Source organism: Calliopsis andreniformis, chromosome 2 (genome assembly GCF_051401765.1).
Source record: "Calliopsis andreniformis isolate RMS-2024a chromosome 2, iyCalAndr_principal, whole genome shotgun sequence".
Taxonomy (NCBI): Eukaryota; Metazoa; Arthropoda; class Insecta; order Hymenoptera; family Andrenidae; genus Calliopsis; species Calliopsis andreniformis.
Genome location: NC_135063.1, coordinates 15,147,334 through 15,171,674, shown reverse-complemented (window position 1 = coordinate 15,171,674; position 24,341 = coordinate 15,147,334). Strand labels below are relative to the sequence as shown.

Sequence of the window (24,341 nt, the reverse complement as noted above, 5' to 3'; positions counted from 1 at the left end):
ATTTTAATAACGAAGTATATAAAAAATATATTTAAAACCATCACAATTATTGGAATTTATATATCTAATACATTATTACATCATTTTGATTGGGGACAACGTAATGGGAAAGTCAATACTATTCAAAATCGAAACAGAATGAATAAATTCAGAGGGCGCCTCTTCTGTTTCTTGTAAACTATAAAAATTACTCTTTGAAATAGTTTTGTTTTTATACAAAACAATAGAAAACTTTAATCACTTAGTGTAAAGTATGAAGTATGTGATTTTATGCAATACTACTTATATTGGTAACTTATCATTGGTATTATTATTACATTATTAGTATTACCAGCACTGAAACGGAATTCTTCAAATTCTCTTGAAGTAATATCGGATGCTCGTTAACTATGAACTATGCTCGTTAACGTGAAAGTACTTTTGCAGAAATGCTACGAAGTGTGCAACATTAAGTACTTCACATATCTTATTTAATCCTTTATCAACGTGTCTAACACAGCACACATGGTGTATAAAAATCACTAACTGTAGATAGTTAATCACTTTTACTGAGCATCTATAGGCGGTCATTGTACAAGATGTATGTACATTTACTAGAAAAGTGAGACATCTGTTTCTATTGATAGCTTGATTATGTACAATTACTATTTTATGACACACTTCATGTATGCATTTTGTTAAATATGAAGTTATACAATTGTTGCTCAAAATTGAAGACTATACAGCTAATCATATATATACGTTATCAGTACACAACGTATCGCTAGCATCTACTCCTTTTTTATCAATGTTAATTCACAAAATATTCTAAAAATAACAACTACATAAAATTATTTAAAAAAAAAATAGTCAATATAAGTGTGTATATACTCAACTACGATTAAAAATTAGCACTTAAACAAACGTTTCAAACGCGTTGGATTCCAAATCAATTGTTTAGTGCCTAAGTACATTCATGGAAGACTGTCGCGTGAATATCGTACTACTAAAGTATTAAAGTAACAGGTTAGCGAAGAATTCTGTTAAGAACAGTATGCAAGGCACTTGTAATAGTCTCAGTTGTAGGTCTTCAATTTTGATCAGCTATCAGAGTAAGATTGTATTGTATAATATTCGTTTTGTTTCGTTTAACAGCACACGTATTCATACAAAATTATTAAATTTGGAATATTGCTTTCGACTGCATCGAATGATAAAACAATTGAATTATCCTTAACTAGCATTCGATATATCTATATCAATTGTTTCATCCTTGAGCAACGCTCGTTTCTCTTCTTTGGTAGTAGCCTGCCGTTTACCTCCTATTTTACGTTTTCCTCTATTAAGTACACCATTTTCTTCATCCATCATGCGCAAAATTTGTGTCTGATCAGAACTTTCTATTGGTGCAATCGATATATCACGAACAGCTCTGAATTTGCCACAGTTGTTTAGATGCTCATTTTCTAATCGGAAGAAATTCCAAATGAATCTCCTAAAATCAATTATATTTTATTACGTCAACTAATGCGTTATTCGAGAACATGATAAAACATGATAAATAATAACTAGTCTTACCTAAAAACTTCGAGAGGCGCTACTATGGATGTCATTAAATCGCTAGACACATATTCGCATTCAACAAGTACGAAACTAGCAATCCACGCAAATCGTAGAACAAAATCCTCAATTATAGCGAAATAATAAAATCCCTGTAAAAAGAATGAAACATAAAAATCGAATATAATCGAAATACACATGCTGCAGTGTACTTACCGCTGCTGAATACACAACTTCTTCGCGTAAAAATCTGTTCTCTCCAGCGTTGTTATCCAGAAGGCCCCAGTCCATTTTCAGATCCCAAGTTAAAGAATATATGGAATTGACAAAACAACTAATTACCCAAAGCCACAGCCATGGATTTTCCCAACGACTTTGATATTCCACTAAAACACATACATTTTAAGTTTTTCTGTCGCATCGAAAGGCAATTGAAGACTCAGTCAATAACTTACCAGCATGATAAGCGCACAAGGTGTTCGATATCACGACGAGAAAAGTCGTTGAATATTTCCCAGCATTAGCTAAATGCGGAAATGCCTCTTTAGAGTCACGATATCGTCGAATACATTGCGCGAAACGGAACCACGCAGGTAGACAATTAACAATAGGCCTAACGATCAGAGAACCAGACATACATTGCGTGGTATCGCCCGCGTCTAACCAATTTCCATTAGTGATATAGAAACATGTTAAGAAATGGAAATCTAGCAATGCTGTGGCTAAGCTATTCAATTGATCTGCTATCCAGAAATCGGCAAAATTGACATATGCAAATGGTGATATTATAACACGACCCTGAAAGAAATATATTTTCTTGTTTACTAGCTTGCTCTTTTTAAACTATACGCCGCGTTTACGATACTTACAATAATTTTCAATAACCAAAATCGTGCCTCGTGGCGAAACATTTTCAATGGATTTAAAAGAAATGCCAGCATAATGCAAACTAAGGCTAATGGATTGACGTATGGTGGAATGCTTAAACTAGCACTGTATAAAAAGCTCAATAAACTAAGGGTCCATATAACTCCAAGAACAGCAGCCAATTCCATGAGATGTTGCTCAGAAAGATGATTTCGTGGATCCAATTCAAATATCAGTACATGATTAACACCTGACGATCTCCATCCATAAACATTCACACCAATAAGGAATAAAAATTGTATAATGAGTAAAGGCCCGCGGTATAATCTAAATGCAATCTTTAAGTTTTCTCCGCCATCATGAAATATTGCTGAAAATAAAGTAAGAATGAAAATACTATTAGGAGAAATTGTATCATCTCTCTAATGTTAGGTGTATTTCTCATTACCTGAAAGTACGACTGCTACAAATAGAACAATGAAACTACCAGAGAATAATCCAACTTTGAAAGTGGTCCACGGACTTTGATGTTCGCCTAATGGTGGGACACGTAATCGTTTCATAGCACGTTGTCTATCTCCACCCTCTAAATCGTTTGTTACGGTAGTTTCTGTATCTTGTATGAGCTTGTCTATATCTTTCGATGTATAAAAATGTGCCGTTTCGACGCATTCTACCCTCCATTTTGAACCACTGTCTACAGACAGCAACTAGAAACGAGAACAATATGTTATAAGTCGTATAATAACAAATGCAAGCTACTACAATGTAAAAGGAGTGCTGGACTTTTACTTGTGCATAATAGGATAAGGGACTTTAAAAGATAAGTATTATTTCTTTCCTTTTTTTTCATTATTGTTTAAAGGAACCTGCAAACCTAGAGAAATACAAAGAATTAAGCACAAATTTATGCAGCTATTAACAAAACACGCTTTTCTTTTTAATTACCTTGTCATGCTTTTTAAGAATCTTCCGAAAACCAGTGTAATTAAGATTTTGATAATTTTGAAGAAGTATGAGGGATAAATAAAATTCTGAGAATGCAAGTTTCAATTCTCTCAGCTTCCTTGTTGGCAAAGGAGGCTTAATATTTGCCTTCCCTTTATTTTTTCCTCCACCCTGTTGTAATTCCAATGCTGTTTTCAATTCACTTTGAAGGGCTGCATATTTACGTGTTGCTTCTGCTAACTTTTCTATACAAAATACATGTTTATTAAGTTTAATTGACATAATTTGAGACATTTGTTGTAGATGATATTGTTTCTATATATAATCTTCTTACCTGAATAGAAAGTATTAATCTTTTTTAATTCACGATCACAAAATGTAAAGAAGACTTCATCAAAGGAGGCAAAATGTCGAGATATTACTTCTGGTTCAACACTTTCAGCTGAAGGTGCTTCCTCTACAGCTGTATAAAGCATTGCCTTCATTTCCTAACAATTGAAACAAATTGGATTTGTAAAAAAATATTCTTAGAACATTCAAGTCAACTTATCTTTATTATTACAATTTTAATGTTACTTTACCTCATAACTAATGTATTGCTTACGCCACTCTGGCGTAATGTGAGCAGACAAATGTTCCGCAAACTTCATTTTGTCTCAAATACTACTGCAATCTGCAATAAATACAAATTTAATCACATGATCCTTAGTACACAGTTGTATAAAAACACACAGCAAATGACTATTTTACAATTTCTAAATATAAAATTTATTACTACGTTTATTACTAAATACGAGCGTTACATGTGGCGCACAAAACACGAATGAAATAAAAGTAAAACCTGACGAAAATAAAAAAATCCTGTTGAGAATAAATAGGTAATAAAAATACATATTCTGTGCATATGAATTAAACATATTCATTCCTTGTTTCGTCTTACCTTTAATGAATTGAACTATAAGGGAGGTTACAGACGATGCATATAACGGTCTCGAAACCTTTGTCGGCAACACTAATTCAATATTTTCTCCATTCATTTACATCACGATAAATATTTACCAGCTCCAAGATAAACGCATTTATTTCCACTGTCGAGACAAAGACATTGTCAAATTTTCTATCGATCATGACACCATTTCTTCCCTTTCTGCACGCGAATCATAGATATCACGCAAGCAAGGGTACCAAATAATTTTTTCAATTCGATGGTTATGCTTTTGCTGAAGATAGTCATCTCCCATCTCTTGCTATGTGAGAGTAAAGAATAATGCACACGATTAAATTGGTTTGATACACACATCGCTCGGGAATCTGTTTGAGTTAGATAAAATACTTATGACACGTTACGTCGGATTTGCTTTTCTATTTGCTGCTCTTCTTAAGCTGTCCTTCGCTTAAGTACTTTATTTATTGCTGAGAACGAAATACGACGAATGTTAAAATAACTTTGTAAGACTAATTTCTTTTATAAGTGGTACTTCTTTTTTTATTGTGAATAATTTAGGCGCTTATTTTAAAATATAATTCTTCAACTTCACCATAGAATATATGTTAAACAATTGTACTTGTTAGTAATTTATTATAAATGTAAATAGTGCTTATGTAATACTATTCCAACATATTAAAAATGTGGATGTTAATAATTTAGAAAAAAACAAAAACGAAAAAATTAATAAGAAAAATTAAGAGGATAAAAAATGATGTAAAATTAACGATAATTATCATTTTAGTGTCGCATCCTACATTATCATTAGAGTTTAAACCAAGATCAGAACGCCAAGAGTGGTCAAAATTAGAATTAGATATTACATATTTATTTTTATGAATCACAATATATTTTATGGGGAAACATCTAATTTTTTTCCATTTTATAGTAATAATTCTTTAATGTTAACATATGTATATGCTATATTAGTAATCAATAGTCAGGGAACATGATACACAAAAGTCTTAACGCATACTGTTGTATATTTTACAGTTTCATTATTATAGAGCCTTAAAGTGATCATATAATTTAATTCATATCTCAACCAATTTGCTTTATATCACTTTGCTTTATTTGTATACTTCCAGCCAAGGTTGGGAGTAAATTCAACCTCTAAATTTTCCATCTGCCTTACTACGGTTTCATTACATTCTTTACTAGTATTTCCATTTGTCCTGTTTAAAACATGTGAAATATCATTAAGCATTAAGCACTTATAAATAAAATAATATCCAAAATAAAACCTACGGCTCTAAAGTGTCAACTTTATCATAATGATAACCATATTCTGCTAAAACTGTTTCTAAACTATCACATTGCTCTTTTATTGATTCATATTCTTCCTTAGTTGTTTGAAATAGCTGTTCTATAGACACTGAATCTTTCAATTCACTTTCCTTCATTTTTGATAAAGTTTCTTCCATTGCAACCTAATATGATAAAATATTACAATTTTTGGACAGGAATAAAAGTATCAATAAATAAGTTTATGATGAGAACCTGAGTGTTTTTTATTGTATTCCATACTGCTTCTATATGAGATTTTGTTTCTTCAGTACATTCCCCAAAACGACCGACTAAAACACTTGGCAATTTCCATGTCTCGTTTAATTTTTCAATACCATTATCTAGATATCGCGCTTGAAGTCTCAATTTCTCTAAATAATTTGAATACATTATACGAAAATAATAACTTCCTTCTTTGATATTTCGTTCTTCTTGACAGACACAATGTTTTGATTATCCGTTCAACCGCTTTCAAACTGTACGTACATAGTTAAACAAAATACTTGATCATCCACCTCTAGTCAATTCTGATAAACAGCATTCCTAACTATAATGCTAAATTCCGTGGCGCAACCTTAGCGCTACGAGCATATTCTTATTTAGCGCCATAATGCCATGCGCGCGCATTCAAACCGAAGAGATATATACTAGGTACACTACTCCAGAACTTCAGTCCAAAGTATTCTCCTTACTATTCTGTAGGGAGAGGAAGGGTAAGTATACAACTTTTACAATTTTACAAAACATCACGCCTACTCCCCTCTCCCTAAAGCTAATTACAGTAATGCTATAAAAGTCCCTTTTCTCTAACCTCTCCCGAAACACCACGCCACTCCACACAGCTCCCACAACTACTCCACCTTACTCTGTACTATTTCACACTACTCCACAGTACTTCCAACACTATTCCAAGGTATTCCATGCTACTCCATACCATTTTTCTGACTACGCCTTCACCTACAACATGTTACATCACACGACACCACACTCTACTACATTATATCACACCACAATATACAATATCACATTACATTACACTAAATTACACACCACCATACTACATCACATTAAACAACACTACATTACACAACACCAGAATCAGAAATAAAAATGGAACCTATATTATTACTTCGTAGACTTTGAACAATTTCGAAAAACTTATTCTTACAGAAATTAATCGCCAGAATTGACAGGCAGCGCCATCTACCGGACAAATTCGGAACTGAAACAAAGAAAATATCCTTTTAATTCCCACATTCACAGTTAGATGGCGCCATATGTAAATTCCTAAAATGCTTTTCGCGAAAACGGGAACTAGCAAGTGACGCCATTTAGCGGGGAAAACTTGAACTAAAATAAGAAATTATATTTTTAGTTCCGGCCTTTGTCCGTCAGATGGCGCCACTTGTCAATTCCCATTTTTCGCGAAGAGCATAATAGGAATTGACAGGTGGCGCCATCTAGCGGCGAAACCGTGAACTAAAATTAGAAATTTTATTTTTAGTTCCGACTTTCCTCCACTAGGTGGCACAACTTGTCAATTCTCATTTGCGCAAGGAGTATTTTAGGAATTGACAGGTGGCGCCATCTAGCGGCGAAACTTTAAACTAAAATTAGAAATTTTATTTTTAGTTCCAGCTTTTGTCCGCTAGGTGGCGCCACTTGTCAATTCCCATTTTCGCGAGGAGCATTTTGGGAAATGTCATGTGGCGCCATCTAGCGGCGAAACCTTCAACTAAAATTAGAAATTTTATTTTTAGTTCCAACTTTTGTCCGCTAGGTGGCGCCACTTGTCAATTCCCATTTTTCGCGAGGAGCATTTTGGGAATTGACATGTGGCGCCACCTAGCGGACAAAAGTCGGAACTAAAAATAAAATTTCTAATTTTAGTTCAGGTTTTCGCCGCTAGATGGCGCCACCTGTCAATTCCTATTTTCTTGAGGAGCATTTTAGGAATTGACACGTGGCGCCATCTAGCGGTGAAAGGTGGAATTAAAAAGAAAATTTCTTGTTTTAATTCCAAGTTTGACCGGTAGATGGCGCTCCCTGTCAATTCTAAAATGTTTTTTCTGTTTAATTTTGGTTGTTCGGTGTTTGAAGAAGTCCAGGAACTAAGTGGATGATTCTCTTGGTGTTACATAGTGTCTTGAAGTGCTGTGTTCTGTGTAATTGCGTTGGGTGTAGTTTGGTGTTGTGTGTGGAATAGTGTGGACTTGTGTGGTGTGGTGTAGTGTGGTATAAAGTACCGTGGAGTAGGAATGGGAATTGTGTTGTGTGGTATATGGTACCGTAGAAAAGTGTGTAGTACTGGCGGTGGTGTGGCGTAGTGTAGTGTAGAGTGGCGCGGTGAAGCGTGTAGTTGCGTGGAGTTGCGTGTAGTAGCATGGAGTAGTGTGAAGCGTTGAGTTGCGTAAAGTATGAGCACAGTTGTATGGAATAATGTGGAGTAGTGTGATGCAGAGTTCAGGATAGTTATAGAAAGGGATGTAGTATTAGTATAATTGTAATAAATAGATGGGAAGGATAGGCGTGACACTTTTTAGAACGATAAAAGCGGCGTACCTAACCTTCTTCTCTATGTACGATTCGAAGTGATCCGAAGATGGACTGAAGTTTTGAAGTAGAGTGCCTGGTATTTATCTCGTGGGTTTGATTGCGCGCGCATACTGCAGTGGCGCTAAATTAGAATGTGCTTGTAGCGCCATGTTCAGCACACAGAATCTTATACTGAAGATGTTCTGCAACCAACAATAATATATAAAATTCCCTATATTTGAAGTGAATACTTGTTTTTTTTTTTAGACATACTAGTAACGATTGACACATCTGTTTTGCTATTACTTTATGGTGTTGAATATCCATCATAATTGTGAAAGTATGGTGTACATCGTCGTTGTTTTAAATTGGCAATATTATTAACAGTTAGCAAACTGTTTTCTATTAATCCGTCATGTCAAGCATAAAGGTACTACCAAAAAATAGTAATTGAACATTTTTTCTCAACGAAAAGAATAAATGAACAACTTCAGATACAACAATTCACTTTTATCGATGATTTTTATCGATAGGCCGACGTCAATAAAGCTGATAATCTAAAGAGGCAGGGTTCGTTTAGAAAACTGATACCTTTAAACACTAATGGAGATTCTCAGTTAAGTATGTCCGTAAAGATGATCGACAGGCCAACTGTTTCTCAAACCAATAAGGAATATGCAGTTTATTTACTGGAATATAATATTCTATCAGAATAGTAAGTTATTTTTGTGAAAATAGCGTTGTACATTCGTTTACAAAATGTATAAATTGTTTTTTATTTTCATTGTTCACAGTAGTATGTTATGTTCACAAGATCTAAAAGGCATTTATGTTATACCATCTGCACAGAACTCTTTATGTAAGTAATGTATGATTTAATTTTGTGATACATGTACATACATATGAAAATTAATTTTCATTTTTAATGCACATCATGCCTAAAAAAAATTGTACATGTAAATTATTGAAGTAGTGCATCGATTGATTCTTAGGTCTTGCTTATCCTGACTACGTCTTATATAGTGATTTCCATGTAAATATGTGCATTTATTATTTGCCACATTTTTTTTGTATAATTGATTATATACATGATTTTACATTTGTCAAATTATAACTGATTTATTTTGTATTAGTATGGTTTGGTGTACAATTTGTTCGACAAGGAATATATCAAGGAGGAGTCTTCAGGTTTACTATTACTTTGCCACAGAATTTTCCAGATGGTGGTTGCCCTGTAAGATATTATTTTTTCAATATATAATATTCTTGACAGAGAAACATGGTAACAATGTTTACTATTTTAGAAAGTTACATTTCAAACTCCAGTGTTTCATCCTTTAATTGATCCTGAATCTGGAGACTTATGTACATTGTGGGGATTCCCAGAATGGAGGAAAAGCAATAGACTTTGGCAATTAGTACAGTATATAACGAAAATACTTACTAAAGTTGACATTAAAATGAATCCAGTGAATCAGGAAGCATCTATGTTGTAAGTATATAAATTATGAACATACTTGATTTAATTTGTTTCCATAATATATCAATTGTTTGTTATAGATTGGAAAATAACTTTGAAGCATTTCGAGAATGTGTAAAAAAATGTGTTAGAGAAAGTTCAAATACAGTTCATAATCCACCTACGGTAGATGATCCTCATTACATAGCTTTTGGACCATATATCAGTGAACTGCATGACTCCATTAAACGAGAAATTTATGAGCCAAAGGTATATTCTTATGAATAGAAATATCTGTACATTATTCAGTTGTTATAATTTTACATTTTCTTTAGGAAGAAGAAGATAATAAAGTACGAGGACTTTCATGGGTTCAAGCTGGCTCTCTACAACCGTTTTCAAAACCAGAAGCAAGATAATAAACACTTAATAAGCAATATAAAAATAATATGCAATAGAAATTAGATTTTACTGATGATGGAAGGGATAAATTATATTGTATGATATTTTTGTACTGGCGAAACATTACAGACGTCAAATTATTTTTTGTTATTACGATTTTAGGTATATGTGTACATGTATATAACGTTATTACGACTTCTATAATACTCTTGTAATTAAGTAACTTGAAAATATATTCATTAATTTATTACTTGTTATACACAATTTGCACATTCTCTTGTTACAAATTAAATATAAAGACTGCTTACAGAAATTCGTCGTCTTCCTAGGGTATTTATACCTTCCCAACCAGAAGAGGGAGAACCAATGATTGAAATTTTAAGAGTAATCGAACGCGCAGTAGTTTTCGAAAGGGTGATATTTCATATAAATAATAATTTTGGAGAATTAATAGTAAATACTGTATTCAATAAAACTTCAACAATGAATACAATAAGGTAACTTCATTTGAACATTAGGGAACAATATTATACGTAACATCTGATACGATCAGTTCTGGATGAATTTAAATTTACTAGCTCAAAGCATACACGACTACCGAAAATATTGTCACGAAAGTTATACTCAAACTACTCATAGGAACTCCAGCATTTGTTTGCTTATTTTTCATGAATCTCTTTAGAGAGGCATCAATATTATCTTTATGTCTGTAGGTCCAGTCGAAATTATCCTCCGCAGTTTCAAGTCCTTTCAGTAGCGTGCTCATAATGCTCTGAAGTTCATCTTTCCTAGCGCCCAAGAACTGCTTATACTATAATGAAAAATAATTGAGTTATTCATTAAATAGCTCATAATTCCACAGAAAATGAATATTTAACCATCGTTCTTATCTCGTCTCGTCTGGAAAACGCCTAAACCACGCCTGAAACGTGTCTGACTGGATACGTCCTACCGTCTGATTCTACTGGGATCGTTGCGCCTAATCTAACTATTGCAAGTGCCAGTAGAATAAGTCCCCAAGTCAGACACGCTTCACGCATCTCCCAACTCAGTCTACTTTCTATTCGTCATCGACCATTTTCTCCACTAGTTTTACAAACTGTAACAGTAGACAAAGTAATAAAAACAGAGGCTTGATGAAAGTACCTTGTTATACTGCTCTGTGGTAGAAAAACGAGATGTCACTTTGAGGAATAATTGTCCAACACTTTGCCAGTCGCCATAACTGAAAGACAAAAGATTTTTTATTACGTTCAACGAACGATAATTTCTTCTTTTTTTTTTTTATTCTTATACTTACTAGTCGTATACTATTATATAATTAGTAATCAGATAATCTAGCATCGTTTCTAATCCAAATTGTCCAGAATTATACACAGATGCAAGAGCCGCGCTAACATCCTGTTTTCGAATGCTTGATGTGTAATTACGAGTGAATGCATATTCAATATATCTATAACATAGTAAAAGAATATACGTTTTTATGTAACATCTTCAAATTTTTATATAATCCGTATTGTAACTGTTAGTTTTCTTTTTCCTCGGATGATTGTGACTTACTGAATCAATAAATCCTTGTTCTTCGTGCACCCGAGAGCATCCAGTATGATCTTCTTTTCTGAGGCAAAGTCTGTCTTCAAATAACGATTCCACAGGAAACTCCAATCATCTTTTGATCCATACTTCAAAGCTGTGCAGTAAACGGCTGATCTTGCGTTTGGCGAAATTCTAAAAATTATATCGAAGGTAAACTAAATACCTTTCTTCATTTTAAAACTATTTCAAGTGTATCAATTTCTTTTATATTTAAAATCTATTTTTAAAATATAAGAAGCTGACAGGTCCTTACACTTTTGTAACATTACGACGCCAATCAGCAAACAACTTTTTCGACGTGCTCACACATTGGGTTCCATTGTACTTGCAAACCCAATTGAGAATCAACTCTCTGCTTAGTTCATCCTGGTGGCTGTTGTTAATCGAGTCCTTGAAGCCAAGTTTTTCAAACCGTTTCGATGTCAAGTATAAAATGTAACTTCCAAGTTGTGCTTGACTTTTGTGTCCTTCGTAACGTTGCGCTATGTAATTCATTCCATTAAAGAATGCTTTCCATGGGAGATACTCTTCTTCATCGATTAAGTACGACAGGCCCTCGATCACCGTACTGTAGTTCACCTGAGACGCGCGAGCCAAATTGAGAAGATCGTCGACGATTTGAGCGCGATTCGTCACGTGGATGCTACTATGATTTTTTTCTTTCAACGCGTTAAACAAACGCCACCACAATGTTAAGTCATAGTTGACCCGGTAATAACCACTCTGACGAACGTTTAGAAGTATCCATTCGTTTGGATTGTCAACGAAGATATCCATTTCCGACTTTGTCATCCATATGTTCGTTGAAGTTGTTGTGAAGTCGAGTTTAGATGCAGTTACCATAGTAATGGGTACGTAAAAGAGTACATTCCTGAGATCTGTTCGATACTTGAATGAGAAACGCGACTGTGGGAAATAATATGTGTGGATTAATAACAGGTAGGAAACGAAGCCTGGAACGCAATTTCATCTATTTGGTGCTTAACAGATTGATTAAACCGACTAGTGGATTTACCTGGTATAAGTTCAGTATCTGGTTTCGTAAGATGACTGTTATAACTGGGTACCCTGCTTTATTAGTCCAGTTATCCATCAACTCTTCCATAGAAATATTCCAGTTTCCCAAACCATTCACTTCATTAATTACATCGTCGAAGGCCTTCCAGAGTTCCTTCGGAGTGGCAGACTTGTACTGATTTTCTAACAAATATTTATGTATCGCTTTTGGGAAAACTTCAGGATCCAGCGAATTGTGTATCATGCGTATCACACTGGACGCTGTGAAATAATTCATTTTTCACACGTGAATGGATAAATGCATAGACCATAAATAAATAAATACACTGTACTTACATTTTCCATACGTGATAGTGTCAAAGACCTGCTCTATTTCAGAGGGCGAAGCAACAGGGTTATTCATTGGGTGTGATGAGACATAATCGTCGCTTTGCATAGCAACTTGCAATTCGTCAACCACGAAGAGATCATCAAAACCGTGGCTAGGTCGGAACTGCAACAGATTCGTATAAACTGAGTTGTAGATTGAAAATTGTTTAATTAAAAATTTCGTATGGACGCTCACCGAATGAGAAACACGCCATTGCATGTATTCTGCAAAACCTTCGTTCAACCAAATGTATTCCCACCAGTCACATGTAACCAAGTTCCCGAACCACATGTGAGCCAGTTCGTGCGCTATGATGGTCAGTATGTAGTCAGTGTACTTAGCTGATGTTACCGTTTTGTCGTAGAAAAGTCCATACTCTCTGTAAAAGTAATTGCGAGGATTAGTAGATTGCGATAGTGGAGAAATTTCTTGGAAGAGTTGCTGTTCCATTCGAGTATTGAAAAATTTGCTACCCACCTAAATGTGGCAAGGCCCCAATTTTCCATAGCGCCCATCGAGAAGTCTGGGATTCCTATTAAATCTAGTTTCGGTAACGTGTACTCGTGTCCTGTTTCCGTGGCTAAGAGTTTGAGCATTCTGCTACCAGCTAATTCCGCTAATTCACCATTCGGTGCAATAGCGGGTCTGCCCCATACATTCAATTCGCTGACTGTGTTTCTGACTGTCTTAAAATCGCAAACAACGAACGCCACTAGGTATGGAGACATTTGTACTGTTTCTGCAAACGTCACCCACGTTCGATCTAGTGAACTGAAATTGAAATTGAAATTATTATATTTATCTGAATCTTTGACTCAATCGGACATTATACCCTAGGCATAAAAATCAAGAATAATAAAACTGGGCATGAGCCTTCATTTCTAAAGTATGAGTATTTAAAAATTGGTGGAACCCGCCTAAAGCTAGGCAAACTGAATGGCACCATTATTAGTGAGAAACCTGTGGCAGGGGTGAGGCCACAAAAAACAGTGATCATAGCTTAAAGATTATTTATATACCTAATATACTTACTTAGATGGAGACGTCTTTACACTAGGCATGTTGCTAAGAGCAATATAATCATTAGGCCTCTCGATATGAATTGTGAAGTTAGCTTTGAAAGCTGGTTCGTCCAAGCAGGGGAATGCACGTCTGGCATGAGTAGGTTCAAACTGAGTTGTAGCCAACCATCTACAAAATTACATATGTTGTATATTCACTGCTTAAAAAAATTATAGCATACAAAAATTTTGGACAAAAATTGACCAACTTTGGGTGATGATAACTCTGCGAAGAATCATCGTAGGATCATGATCTTTTTTTAAAATTGAAGTTTGAAGTCTTAGCTTTAAGATAATATGCGTCAATTTAGATTTAGTGCACCGTTACCACTGAAACTCCCTAAATACGAGGACGTGATTTTCATATTGAAAATCGCAAAGTTTGACAAGATGCACAGACTTGTCAAACTTTTTTTCGGAGATGCCGTTTACAGGAGTATATTGCTTGGACCTTCCCCTTTAATTGAAAAAAAAGATCAGGTCGAAGCGATTTTTTATCACAAAGTTACAGCATTTTAAAGAAACCCTTCATTTTTGCAGCACATCGGATCGGTGCCAATAAATGCCAAAAATGCAAGGGTTACTTTAAAGTGCTGTAACTTTGCGAAAAAAAATCGTAAGGACCTGATCTTTTTTTTATATTAAAGGGGAAGGTTTGTACTTTATGCTCTCTTAAAAAGCATCCTCTAAAAAAATTCTAACAAGCCTATGCATTCCGTCAAAGTTGAGAAATTTTCCATCTCACAAAACTCAAAATTTGATAAAACGCAGAGACTCGCTATAATTTTTTCAGGGAATATCATTCACAGTGTCTTCTAGCTTGAACCTTCCTCTTTAATTTAAAAAAAAGATCAATTCAATACGATTTTTTTTCGTAAAGTTACAGGACTTTGAAGTAGACCTTGCACTTCTGTTATATATTGGCGCTACTTGATGTGATACAAAAATGCAAGGGTTACTTTAAAGTGGTGTAACTTTGTGAAAAAAAATCGTAGCGACCTGATCTTTTTTTTAGATTAAAGGGGAAGGTTTGAGCTTTATGTTACCGTAAACGGTATCCCCGAAAAAAATTTTCAGAAGTTCGTACATCTTGTCAAACTTTACAGTTTTCAATACGATAAACATGCCTTCATATTTAAGGTGCTACAGTAGTAGAAGTGTTTTGAACGTAAAATTCAGACATAGTATCTGAAATCTAAGGCTTCAAGCTATAATTTAGAAAAAGATCATGGTATAAAACTGATTTTTCTCCGATTCATTATCAGTCAAAGTTGGCCAATGTTTAGCTAAAACTTTTTTGAGCATTATATTATAAAAAGAAGTACTTATTACTCATGGGTTGTACGAATCTACTGACAATCTACTAACCGAATGTTGCCTGCCTCGTTGCTGTAGTAACTACGATAAAAGCCTTGCAAGTTGTCGTTCAGAATCCCAGCGAATTCAATGTCGACGAGTATGTAATTGCTTCGTATAAAATTCTTCATGAATATCATTAACATCTGTGTGTCATTGCGTGTAAAGTAAGAGCTGATATTTAGCTTTTCGCCTTGGGTCAAGTTCACGTCACTGTCATAAACTGAGATACTTTTGATGTCAAGTTCGTGTGCATGTAGAACTATGCGGGATACTGGACCCTGAAGACGCTTCAAATGTATCTGAACTCTTCCATCAAACGTGAAGTTACGTTCTTCGAAGAAGGGAGAAAGTGAAACGTTGTACTTCAATGGAGAAAATAAATGTGGTAAACGATAATTATTATTGTTATATGTTCTCTCAATCCATTCGTGAATTTGTGGAATATATTTTTCAGCCCACATTAATTCTTCTTTCGCGTTCGTTTTGTAAGATTCCAAAGAGCTTCGAAGCGTCGAGTCTTTACCATTGAGCCAATCGATGAGATTCATGTACTGTTATTGAAGACAATGCCAATTTCAGAGAAGTAAATTGAAGAATAATACAGTATTCGAATATTTACTTAATAATAATTACCTTTTCATAGAGCTCGTCTGTAGACAATCTTTTTGAAAGAGCGCTCACAATGCTCTTCACTTGAGATACGCCTCCATAGCTAGTGATAGGAAAATATATTATTCTGTCATCTGTACAAAAATACAGTAGCCTATATTCTATATTTTACTCACTACGTGACCATTTTATCGTAATTATTCTTAATGAATTCCATCACAGTTTCGACACCCTCTAAGCTGGCGCTAATGACTGAAGTGAAAACTCCAGAGCTATCCTCAGATCGTATATCGAAGTCTTTCGTGATAGCTGATGTAAGCAGTCTTTCATGCAAAGTAAGAAGTTATATATGCATTTGGTGGCAGATGAAGGAAATTCTTATATGAAACTGATTAAGAACGAGCATACTCTGTAAGCAGGTCTTTGTTCGTTGTGCAAGCCAAGGATTGAAGAATCACTGCTTTCGTCAAGGCAAACGGTGTCGTGCTGTAGGCCTCCCGCAAATATTTCCATTGAATGTCGGGTGTTAACTTAACTATGGTGCAATATACAGTACTGCGCTGATTTGGTGGTATCCCAGCTTCGCTGTAACATTATAGCAATCGATAGAATGTTTGTATGTAACGTTAGAGAATTTTAGATTCGTATTAGTTCTGTTTCCCATTTAGGAGGCAGTCTACTGATTTAACTGTGTCTGACTCGAGGCTTATTCTCCTGGTTTCAGTATGTCTGATCTGGCTAGGGCGCGTTGGTAGTAGAATAAGTCCCAAGTCAGACACATTTTGCTTATATTCTAGGCGTTTTAATATTGAAAATATTCTTATTATTATGCTTTGGTATTTTATTATTCTAGTTTGCAATTTCAGAATGGCTGATAATACTAACTTTATAACACTGTCGTTACCGAAGGGTAAGTATTGCATTACTTTGGATTCACATTCACTCATTTGCAAATCGCAAGCCCATTTGTTGAGATATGTTCTGAATATTTTTGTTACATGATCGTTGTATAGTTGATCATGAAATTGATACCAATTGTATACTGGTTTTAAAATTGTTGTTACATATCGCTGTAAAATCACGTGAAAATTCAATTTAATTACAGAGTAGGATTTCTTGGTTATTAATTGTAATTTTGTTTCGTTATGTTAGCTGTGAAATTAACGTTGATGATTATACCTGGAATGCATCGTATGCATCAGCTCCTTCAACGTGTCTCCGTAAATAAGTCAAACCATTGAAAAATGCACGCCATGGAGCGTAATCTTTCTCCTTCTCTAGGTATTCTGTTGCACTTAAAACGATACTGTAATTAACATAGCCTGCCCTAGCAAAGTTCATCAAATCATCTATCAAAGCAGCGCGATTAATTTCGGGAATTCTCACATATGAATCTTCCTTCAAGAAATTGATTATTTGTCCCCAGGTCTTAGTATCATAATTCGTACGATAGAAACCTGGAAATAGTTTTATTTCAAATTAAAAGTCCTTGTGAAAGTGGTTTAAGTGAAAAGTCTAAAGAAATATTTGAAAAAATTTACCAGCTTGTTGGACATTTAAAATTAACAAGTCGTTATCGCTGCTTGGAATTTTAATGCTACTCTCCCTGTCTTTGAACCAGTATTTTGGAGTCGTATTATAGAAATTTGAGTCGTTAAGTGATGTCCAAGTAATTGGAATATACCAAACGCTGCTAGTAGAATTATTTTTCTCCTGTTTCATTTGGAATCTCTCTTGTCTGAGGTGTAGATAATTATTTTGAACGTTAACGTGAACAATAGGATAACCAGCTTGAGTTGTCCACGACGACATGACATTGTGAATTATATTTCGAGTTTCTGTGTCGTTGATCTGTTCTTCAAAAGCATCGAATAAGTCTTCTGGCGTGGCGTCATTGTATTCACTAAAACATCAAATATCTAATTCAATAACTGTCTCTTAATTTCTGTCCCATCCTGTATAACTGGTCTCCAATAAAATCTATGTCAGTCAAACTTTATTAAAATATTATTTTGAATCCCTTCAAAATTTACAGAGCCCTGATTTTTTTAAATTCAGTGTGCTTAACTAAAAAAATTACACTCACCGTTTCTTCAGATAGCTTTCAAGGGCTCGATAGAAAACTTCGTGGCCAACTGTTTTCTCCAGCATTCGTAGAACGCTAGCGCCTTTATTATAAGATATTGAATCGAATATTGCTCTAATTTGGGTTGGAGAGTACACATCGTGGGTCATAGGGTGGCTAGACTCAGAACTGTCAACCTCCAATGCTGAGTGAACTTGATCCACGACGAATTGGGTCTCGAGAGACCAGTCTGTCATCACCTAGCGAGTAAAATGGTGTATTTAGTTTAAAACTAACGCCCTAGCTATTTCAATATCCTATAGTATATTTATACGTACAGTATTGGTTGCGAAATACTGGAAATACCTGGCGAAACCTTCGTTCAGCCACAGGTACTTCCACCAGCGTGGGCTAACAAGATCTCCAAACCATTGATGAGCGATTTCGTGTGCTATAACATTAGTGATGGCTTGCTTCGACGCAGTGGTCGACTTTCTAGAAGAGTACAACAAATTTCGTTCTTTGTACGTCAGTAAACCCCAATTTTCCATTGCGCCTGATGCAAAATCAGGCAACGCCACCATGTCGAGTTTCGGTAGTTGATACGAGATATTCAGTGCATTTTCGTAAAACGACAGCACTGGCTCCATGACAGATAACGCATAAACTCCTTCAGATTTCGCATCTGATCTTGTCAGTACGCCGTAAATTCCCAGCTGATTCAGCAAAGTGAAGTCAGAAACCACGACCGCCACCAGGTACGTGGACATTAGGGGTGTTTCTTGGAAAGTTATCTTTTTCACACCATTCCTGTAATTCAAATTGAGTAGAGGAGTAATTCATTTAATCGTAACTTTTAGTCAAGTTTTATTCATAGCAGAATTTCATCGAAAAACCTAGGCAAATCGTGTCAGACTTTAGACACACTTATAAGTGGGATTACTACTGGCGCGTGGCTGACTATATACCGCCTGGTTCTACTTAGAGTCTTATATAATTCAAACGTGAGTTAAATCGAAAAATCTAGTTGGGTCTTGTCAAATCATAGTCATTGTCAAATTCACTTACAAGTGAAATCACTGCTAGAATATGTCTGACCTATACTGGCTGATTCTACTTAGATACTTCTATGATTCGAAATAGAATTTAATGGAAAAATCTAGTCGGATCGTGTGAAAAATTCTAGATACACTCGTAACTGGGATTACTACTGTCATGTCTGACCACATACGGACCGATTCTACTTTCTCTCTTAAATCGCTCTCCGAGAAGATTCAATCAAGGTTCCTTATATTTTGTCAATCTTTTCGTTGCTCTGTTGATTCTGAATATGTATCCAATGATCTAATTCTAAAACCGGAAGTGTCACTTACGTAAATCTGGTCGTGGACCGAATTGGCATGTTACTAATGGCACCGTATCCTGGTTGTACCGTGACTTCTATAGTAAATGTTGCCTTTAGAGCTGGTTCATCGAAGCAGGGAAATACTTTTCTGGCTCCAACAGGTTCTAAGTGAGTGGCAGCTAACCATCTACCACGTAAAGAAGATTATTGAATTACAACCTTCTCTGCTGTATTTATAGCATTGAATTCTAGTCAGTCAGAACTAATTATAGGTTTTTCTAAATTTTTCTAAATCATACCTAACTTCATCGTCTGAATCCTTGTACCAGCTCCTATAGAAGCCACGCATTTCCTCGTTCAAGTTCCCTACGTAGTCTATCTCGATAGTTATGATATCTCCTGGGCTCAGAAGCTTTTGCATCTCGATGGTTAGGAAATCATATTTCGGTGTGGTGCTTATGTTTTCTGTTTCCAATCGAACCTCTTTTTTAAACACGACAACGTTACGGATGTGCATTTCTGCTGAATGCAAAACAATGAATTTCGTGAGACTAGCAACCTGCGCGGTGATTTTCACGATTCCATCGAATGTAAAATTCAGGGTTTCATTGATATGAGGTGTCAGTTGAACTAGGTACGCTTTAGGTACTATGTTTCTGGGTAAATAATAATTCGATTTGTCCTCATTCTTGTCAAGGAAATCAGTTATCCATGATACGATTGGTCCCTTGAAATTATTCCACCACTTCAGTTCGAATTTCGCTACGTTCAGCGGAGTTTTGAGGGACTCTGAGATATCCTTAATTCCAGTTTGCGTTTTAGTCATATTTTCAAATTTCTCTACTAAACGCTCCGTTGAGAAACGCTGGGAAGCTGATGATAAGATACTCGCAATTGAACCTGTTCCACTGTAACTGAAATAGTAATAGAGAAATGTTAGAGATACAACATTTTTTTAATTCTTGTTATTCACTGTTTAACGCATACGTACTATGTACTCATCCTGTTGTAATATTTGGCAACGAAATCTAGCACGAATTCTGCGCCTGGTGCACCAGTATTATAGACAGCAGAAAATACAGCACTGCTGTCTTGTTTACGAATTCTACTTTTCTCGAAGCTTTCTAGCGCGTACAGTAGATATCTGAAATGAAACGTACCATATTAAATGGTGCTTTATATTCATTATGGGGTAGTCTGACTACTGACAAGGAATCTGAGACATTCCACTTCATATATTTCTTCAAATAAAAAAGTCTACTATTCCATACATCTTATTTCTACTCGCTAAATAATGATATATTAATTTTATGTGTATAAAACTGAGTGTTGGTAGTTAAGGGTGAAGTCAATAATAAGAGTAGAATTTTCACCTGTCCAAAAGCGTGGCGTTTCGAGTGCAACCGAGAGCTTGCAGAATAATCATTTGCTCATTAACGAAATTCGAATTGAAGTATCGGTTCCATAAGAATTCCCAGTCATCCCTAGTTCCATATCTAATGCCTGTACAATATGCCACAGCCATTTGATTGGGCCCAATGCTGGAAGCACAGAACATATGGCCCATGAGAAAAATGTCAAGTAATTTCATTAGATTTCAAGGAACCCATGCATTTTTCTTACGCTAACGTATGGTTATCCCTCCATTGCTGGAACATATTCAAGAAGGTAATGATACATCCCTGATGGCCATAATTGCAAGCCCATTTATTGAGTTCAGCTCTCAATAAAACAGTCAGGCTATCGTCTGTCACTTTATCTTCGTATCCAATTTCGTCGTACCTCTCTTGGATAAGTGTTAAGACAAATTTCTGCAACGATAATGCTAGTATTAGTAACAGAAAGAGTTACATAAAGTCGTAAAACAAACCTTAAGCAGATCATATTCAGGCTGTCCATTAAAACGCTGGTCTAGATAAGTAAGTCCAGATAATGCAGACTTGAAAGGCAGGTAATGCTTCTCCTGTCTTATGTATTGTAAACCATCAAAAGCTGTTTTGTAAAGGATTAATCCAGCTCTTGCCAAATTTAATAGATCGTCGACCAGTGCTGCTCTGTTCAGGACATGTATGTCCTGGTAATTCTTGCTGTTTAACACATCGAAAATGCGGTACCAGGACGCATTATCGTAAACCACTCGATAGAAACCTACAAAAATGAGGAGTGTTTGCCACCTCTCGAGATTCAAAGAAACAGGGGGCTCTGGTTAATACTCACCAGCGGATTGGACATTTAATATCACCCATTCATTGGGAATTCCCAGGTTGATAGTGCCCTCGTTCTTGCTCAACCAATGTGTCACATTCACAGTCGTAAAATCTGGACGACTTTTACTGGCCCACGAAATTGGTACCCACCATGTTACATTTATAGGCGTGAATTGCAAGTTTCTCAGCAGGAAACGCTGTTGCCTCATAGTAACTACACCGTTTTCAATGGAAGCAAGAAGAACAGGGAACCCAGCTTGGGTTGTCCACGTGGACATAATATCCTTAATAGGTACGGTAAGTGGCGTTTTATAATAGTTGATTGCTTTCTGGAGACCCTCAAACAGATTCTCTGGACGCGCTACTTTCCTTTCTGTGCTGCAGAAAATATATAAAGACTTGAGTTTATTTCAAGTTGACTAATTATGAGTTAATAGTTTGTAACATGCAGTTTCTTAAGACTTCTGGTCAATTTCCAAGAGTGCCATATCCACTCTTGTTTGAATATCGCTATGAAGCTACTGAAATGGATGATAAAGTATTTAATCATTACTTGTCCCTCAGATAATTTTGCAATCCCGTCTGGAAAACTTTTTCTCCCAGAATGAGATTCATCATTCGTACAATGCTCCCTCCCTTATTGTAAGTAATAGTGTCTCCAATTCCACTCATCTGAGCTGAATTAGAAACGTTTCGTGTCATCGGCTGGGATGTTTCGATACCATCTGCTGCCAGGGCTGTTTGATGCTGTTCTACTACAAACTGCTCCTCCATGTTCCATGATATCTCAATCTGTAAAATAGAAAACACTTGGGGGCTGAAGTGTTGTTTACGTCCACGTGTCTTGGAGTCCTATTTCCAGAACCTTTTAAAACGAACAGTGTCTCAATCACTACTCAATTGCAAAACTAGTAATTACCTGCGCGGTGGCAAAGTATTGGAAATATCTAGCGAACGCCTCACTCAGCCACAAGTAGCTCCACCATTCAGGTGTAATCTGATTTCCAAACCACATATGCGTCAGCTCGTGGACAATTACCGCAGCAATGCTTTGGCGAGTTGCTTTAGAGGTCGTCTTTTCCTCGTACAACAGTCTACTTTCTCGATAAGTGATGAGGCCCCAGTTCTCCATTGCCCCGGCTGAGAAATCAGGCACAGCCACCATGTCCAATTTGGGCAACTGGTACGATTGGTTGAACCAGGTAGATAAATGGGCGAGGGCTCGAGGTGTAATGCTCAGAGCATAGGCGACTTGATCTATGGCATTCGGTCTGGCCCAAACTCTGACTTTGCCCTCTGAAGAGTTGCCAAAGTTCGAAACGACGAAAGCTACCAAGTACGTCGACATGGGAATACTGTGTTCAAACTCATCCCAGTATAGACCTTCGTTTCTGTATTAATTGATAAGTCATATGTAAATTGAAGTTGTAATAAAGGAAAAGGTAGGCTAATTAGCAATTAATCGTTTGGCCTCAAATGTTCAGGCTAAAAATGTATTTTCAGATTGAAACAGTTGCTCACGTTTTATTGCTTGCTTTCAGTGGCATATTGCTGAGAGAAGTGTACTGTGGGCCCCTTAAAATTCTAACTGTAAATGTTGCTTTGAAACTTGGCTCGTCGAAACATGGGAAAGCGTGTCTGGCATGTGTCGTTTGAAATTGCGTCGCAGCGAGCCATCTGAAATTATTTTTTATATTAGAACAATTTTTAACAAAAACTAAATTTGTCCTGGACTTCTATCATTTCTTTTCCTTCATTCTTTTATAGCTGGTTACCTAATTGTTCCTGAGGAGTCGTAGTAGGAGCTTTTATAAAATCCGATCATGTCATCCCTCAGTTTACCAGAGTACTCAAAATTGATTGAAATATTTGTTTGTACTGGTAGAATTTCCTTCAATGTGATTTCATATTTTTCTGTACTACTACTGTTCTTAATAGTGCTGATATCTAACTCTCGTGGCTCATCTTGAGGATTAATAAAGGTTGTGACGCTGACTTTATTTATCACAACTGATCCCACGTGAAGTGTTATGACTTTCGTCGCATTTCGTACGGTAGATCTAATGTGAACAATTCCATCAAAAGTCATAGTTTTTTCCAGTTCTGGATTTAGCATAATCTCATAGCTGATAGGAATAACTGTTGTTGGTAGTCGAAAGTCGGTAATTGATGGGATTGTTCCATCTTCAAAAAATGTTTCTAAAAAATTAGAAATATGGTATTATAATAAGTGGAATAAAAAGGTCGTCTTTTCTTTTAATTTATTGACAGCCACAAATTTGGATGACGAATACTGTAATAATCTGGCAGATAAAAGTTTGTGTCATTAAGCCAGGCCATACAATACTAAGATATAAGTAACTGATACTTCATATCTTCTGTTTATTATTTCTTATAGACGAAAATTGTATCAATTATCCAGAATTTAAGCATAAAATGTTTCTCCATAAACAGTGATACGTATTTTGTATTTAGAGTTCAATGAATTACCTTCATTCTCAGCAGCATTGTTAGTAGCTGCTTGATTTCCAGTGAAGAGTAGAGAAAAAATGATAAATGAAATCCCAATTTGAAAGAAATTCATGATGAACCAATTTCTTTCCCGCTTGCTACATTGTAAAAATAAAAGTTAGAGTTTTAAAATAAATTATGTACTGCGTGAATAATTAGCATAGTTACTGTACTGTAAA

At 35.6% G+C, this 24,341-nt stretch overlaps 4 protein-coding genes across 6 annotated transcripts; 1 reads left to right on the top strand and 3 right to left on the bottom strand.

The window, feature by feature from the left end:
- Positions 1-1,212: 1,212 nt before the first annotated feature.
- On the bottom strand, positions 1,213-4,630 carry LOC143183989 (solute carrier family 53 member 1). Its single transcript, XM_076385892.1, has 10 exons — positions 4,295-4,630; positions 3,936-4,027; positions 3,689-3,842; positions 3,355-3,599; positions 2,855-3,116; positions 2,409-2,776; positions 1,995-2,337; positions 1,756-1,925; positions 1,558-1,691; positions 1,213-1,474 (listed from the first exon to the last, which is right to left on the bottom strand). The coding sequence occupies exons 2-10, from the start codon at positions 4,002-4,004 to the stop codon at positions 1,213-1,215; spliced, it is 2,007 nt and encodes a 668-aa protein (XP_076242007.1). The 5' UTR covers positions 4,005-4,027; positions 4,295-4,630.
- A 548-nt stretch (positions 4,631-5,178) lies between these two features.
- Positions 5,179-6,095, bottom strand: LOC143184863 (uncharacterized). Its single transcript, XM_076387407.1, has 3 exons — positions 5,840-6,095; positions 5,588-5,769; positions 5,179-5,514 (listed from the first exon to the last, which is right to left on the bottom strand). Exons 1-3 carry the CDS (start codon positions 6,014-6,016, stop codon positions 5,400-5,402), a joined length of 474 nt encoding a protein of 157 aa, XP_076243522.1. The 5' UTR covers positions 6,017-6,095; the 3' UTR covers positions 5,179-5,399.
- Positions 6,096-6,282: 187 nt separating this feature from the next.
- On the top strand, positions 6,283-10,329 carry LOC143184853 (AKT-interacting protein). 3 transcript variants are annotated; one of them, XM_076387393.1, is made up of 8 exons: positions 6,283-6,339; positions 8,429-8,591; positions 8,695-8,876; positions 8,959-9,020; positions 9,295-9,395; positions 9,466-9,653; positions 9,722-9,890; positions 9,956-10,329. In XM_076387393.1, the coding sequence occupies exons 2-8, from the start codon at positions 8,577-8,579 to the stop codon at positions 10,037-10,039; spliced, it is 801 nt and encodes a 266-aa protein (XP_076243508.1). In that variant the 5' UTR covers positions 6,283-6,339; positions 8,429-8,576; the 3' UTR covers positions 10,040-10,329. The 3 variants fall into 3 exon arrangements, with proteins under 3 accessions (XP_076243508.1, XP_076243489.1, XP_076243499.1); XM_076387374.1 differs by having other exon boundaries at positions 8,956-9,020; XM_076387384.1 differs by lacking the exon at positions 6,283-6,339 and adding an exon at positions 7,980-8,041 and having other exon boundaries at positions 8,956-9,020.
- Positions 10,330-11,082: 753 nt separating this feature from the next.
- LOC143188380 (uncharacterized) lies at positions 11,083-23,991 on the bottom strand. Its single transcript, XM_076392590.1, is given in 32 exon segments — positions 11,083-11,121; positions 11,169-11,247; positions 11,323-11,475; positions 11,583-11,781; positions 11,891-12,524; positions 12,634-12,896; positions 12,972-13,128; positions 13,201-13,384; positions 13,483-13,776; positions 14,038-14,196; positions 15,435-15,976; positions 16,059-16,137; positions 16,211-16,357; positions 16,443-16,619; positions 16,734-16,827; positions 16,939-17,104; positions 17,214-17,491; positions 17,576-17,937; positions 18,121-18,349; positions 18,425-18,909; positions 19,473-19,631; positions 19,744-20,358; positions 20,436-20,588; positions 20,818-20,985; positions 21,074-21,255; positions 21,315-21,592; positions 21,662-22,029; positions 22,205-22,443; positions 22,571-23,042; positions 23,173-23,328; positions 23,427-23,850; positions 23,946-23,991. Coding segments are annotated over 32 exon segments (7,980 nt in total).
- Between the last annotated feature and the right edge of the window lie 350 nt (positions 23,992-24,341).

What these genes read in the sequence shown, in the direction of transcription:
- LOC143184863 (XM_076387407.1), bottom strand. Translation starts at nt 6,016, where the DNA reads ATGTATTCAAATTATTTAGAGAAATTGAGACTTCAAGCGCGATATCTA. An exon ending in ATACAATAAAAAACACTCAG is followed by an intron (nt 5,770 to 5,839) that starts GTTCTCATCATA and finishes TTATCATATTAG; the next exon opens with GTTGCAATGGAAGAAACTTT. An exon ending in AAAGTTGACACTTTAGAGCC is followed by an intron (nt 5,515 to 5,587) that starts GTAGGTTTTATT and finishes TGTTTTAAACAG; the next exon opens with GACAAATGGAAATACTAGTA.
- LOC143183989 (XM_076385892.1), bottom strand. Translation starts at nt 4,004, where the DNA reads ATGAAGTTTGCGGAACATTTGTCTGCTCACATTACGCCAGAGTGGCGT. An exon ending in AGCAATACATTAGTTATGAG is followed by an intron (nt 3,843 to 3,935) that starts GTAAAGTAACAT and finishes TTCAATTGTTAG; the next exon opens with GAAATGAAGGCAATGCTTTA. An exon ending in AAGTTGTGTATTCAGCAGCG is followed by an intron (nt 1,692 to 1,755) that starts GTAAGTACACTG and finishes TTCTTTTTACAG; the next exon opens with GGATTTTATTATTTCGCTAT.
- LOC143184853 (XM_076387374.1), top strand. An exon ending in TATAATATTCTATCAGAATA is followed by an intron (nt 8,877 to 8,955) that starts GTAAGTTATTTT and finishes CATTGTTCACAG; the next exon opens with TAGTATGTTATGTTCACAAG. An exon ending in ATCTGCACAGAACTCTTTAT is followed by an intron (nt 9,021 to 9,294) that starts GTAAGTAATGTA and finishes ATTTTGTATTAG; the next exon opens with TATGGTTTGGTGTACAATTT.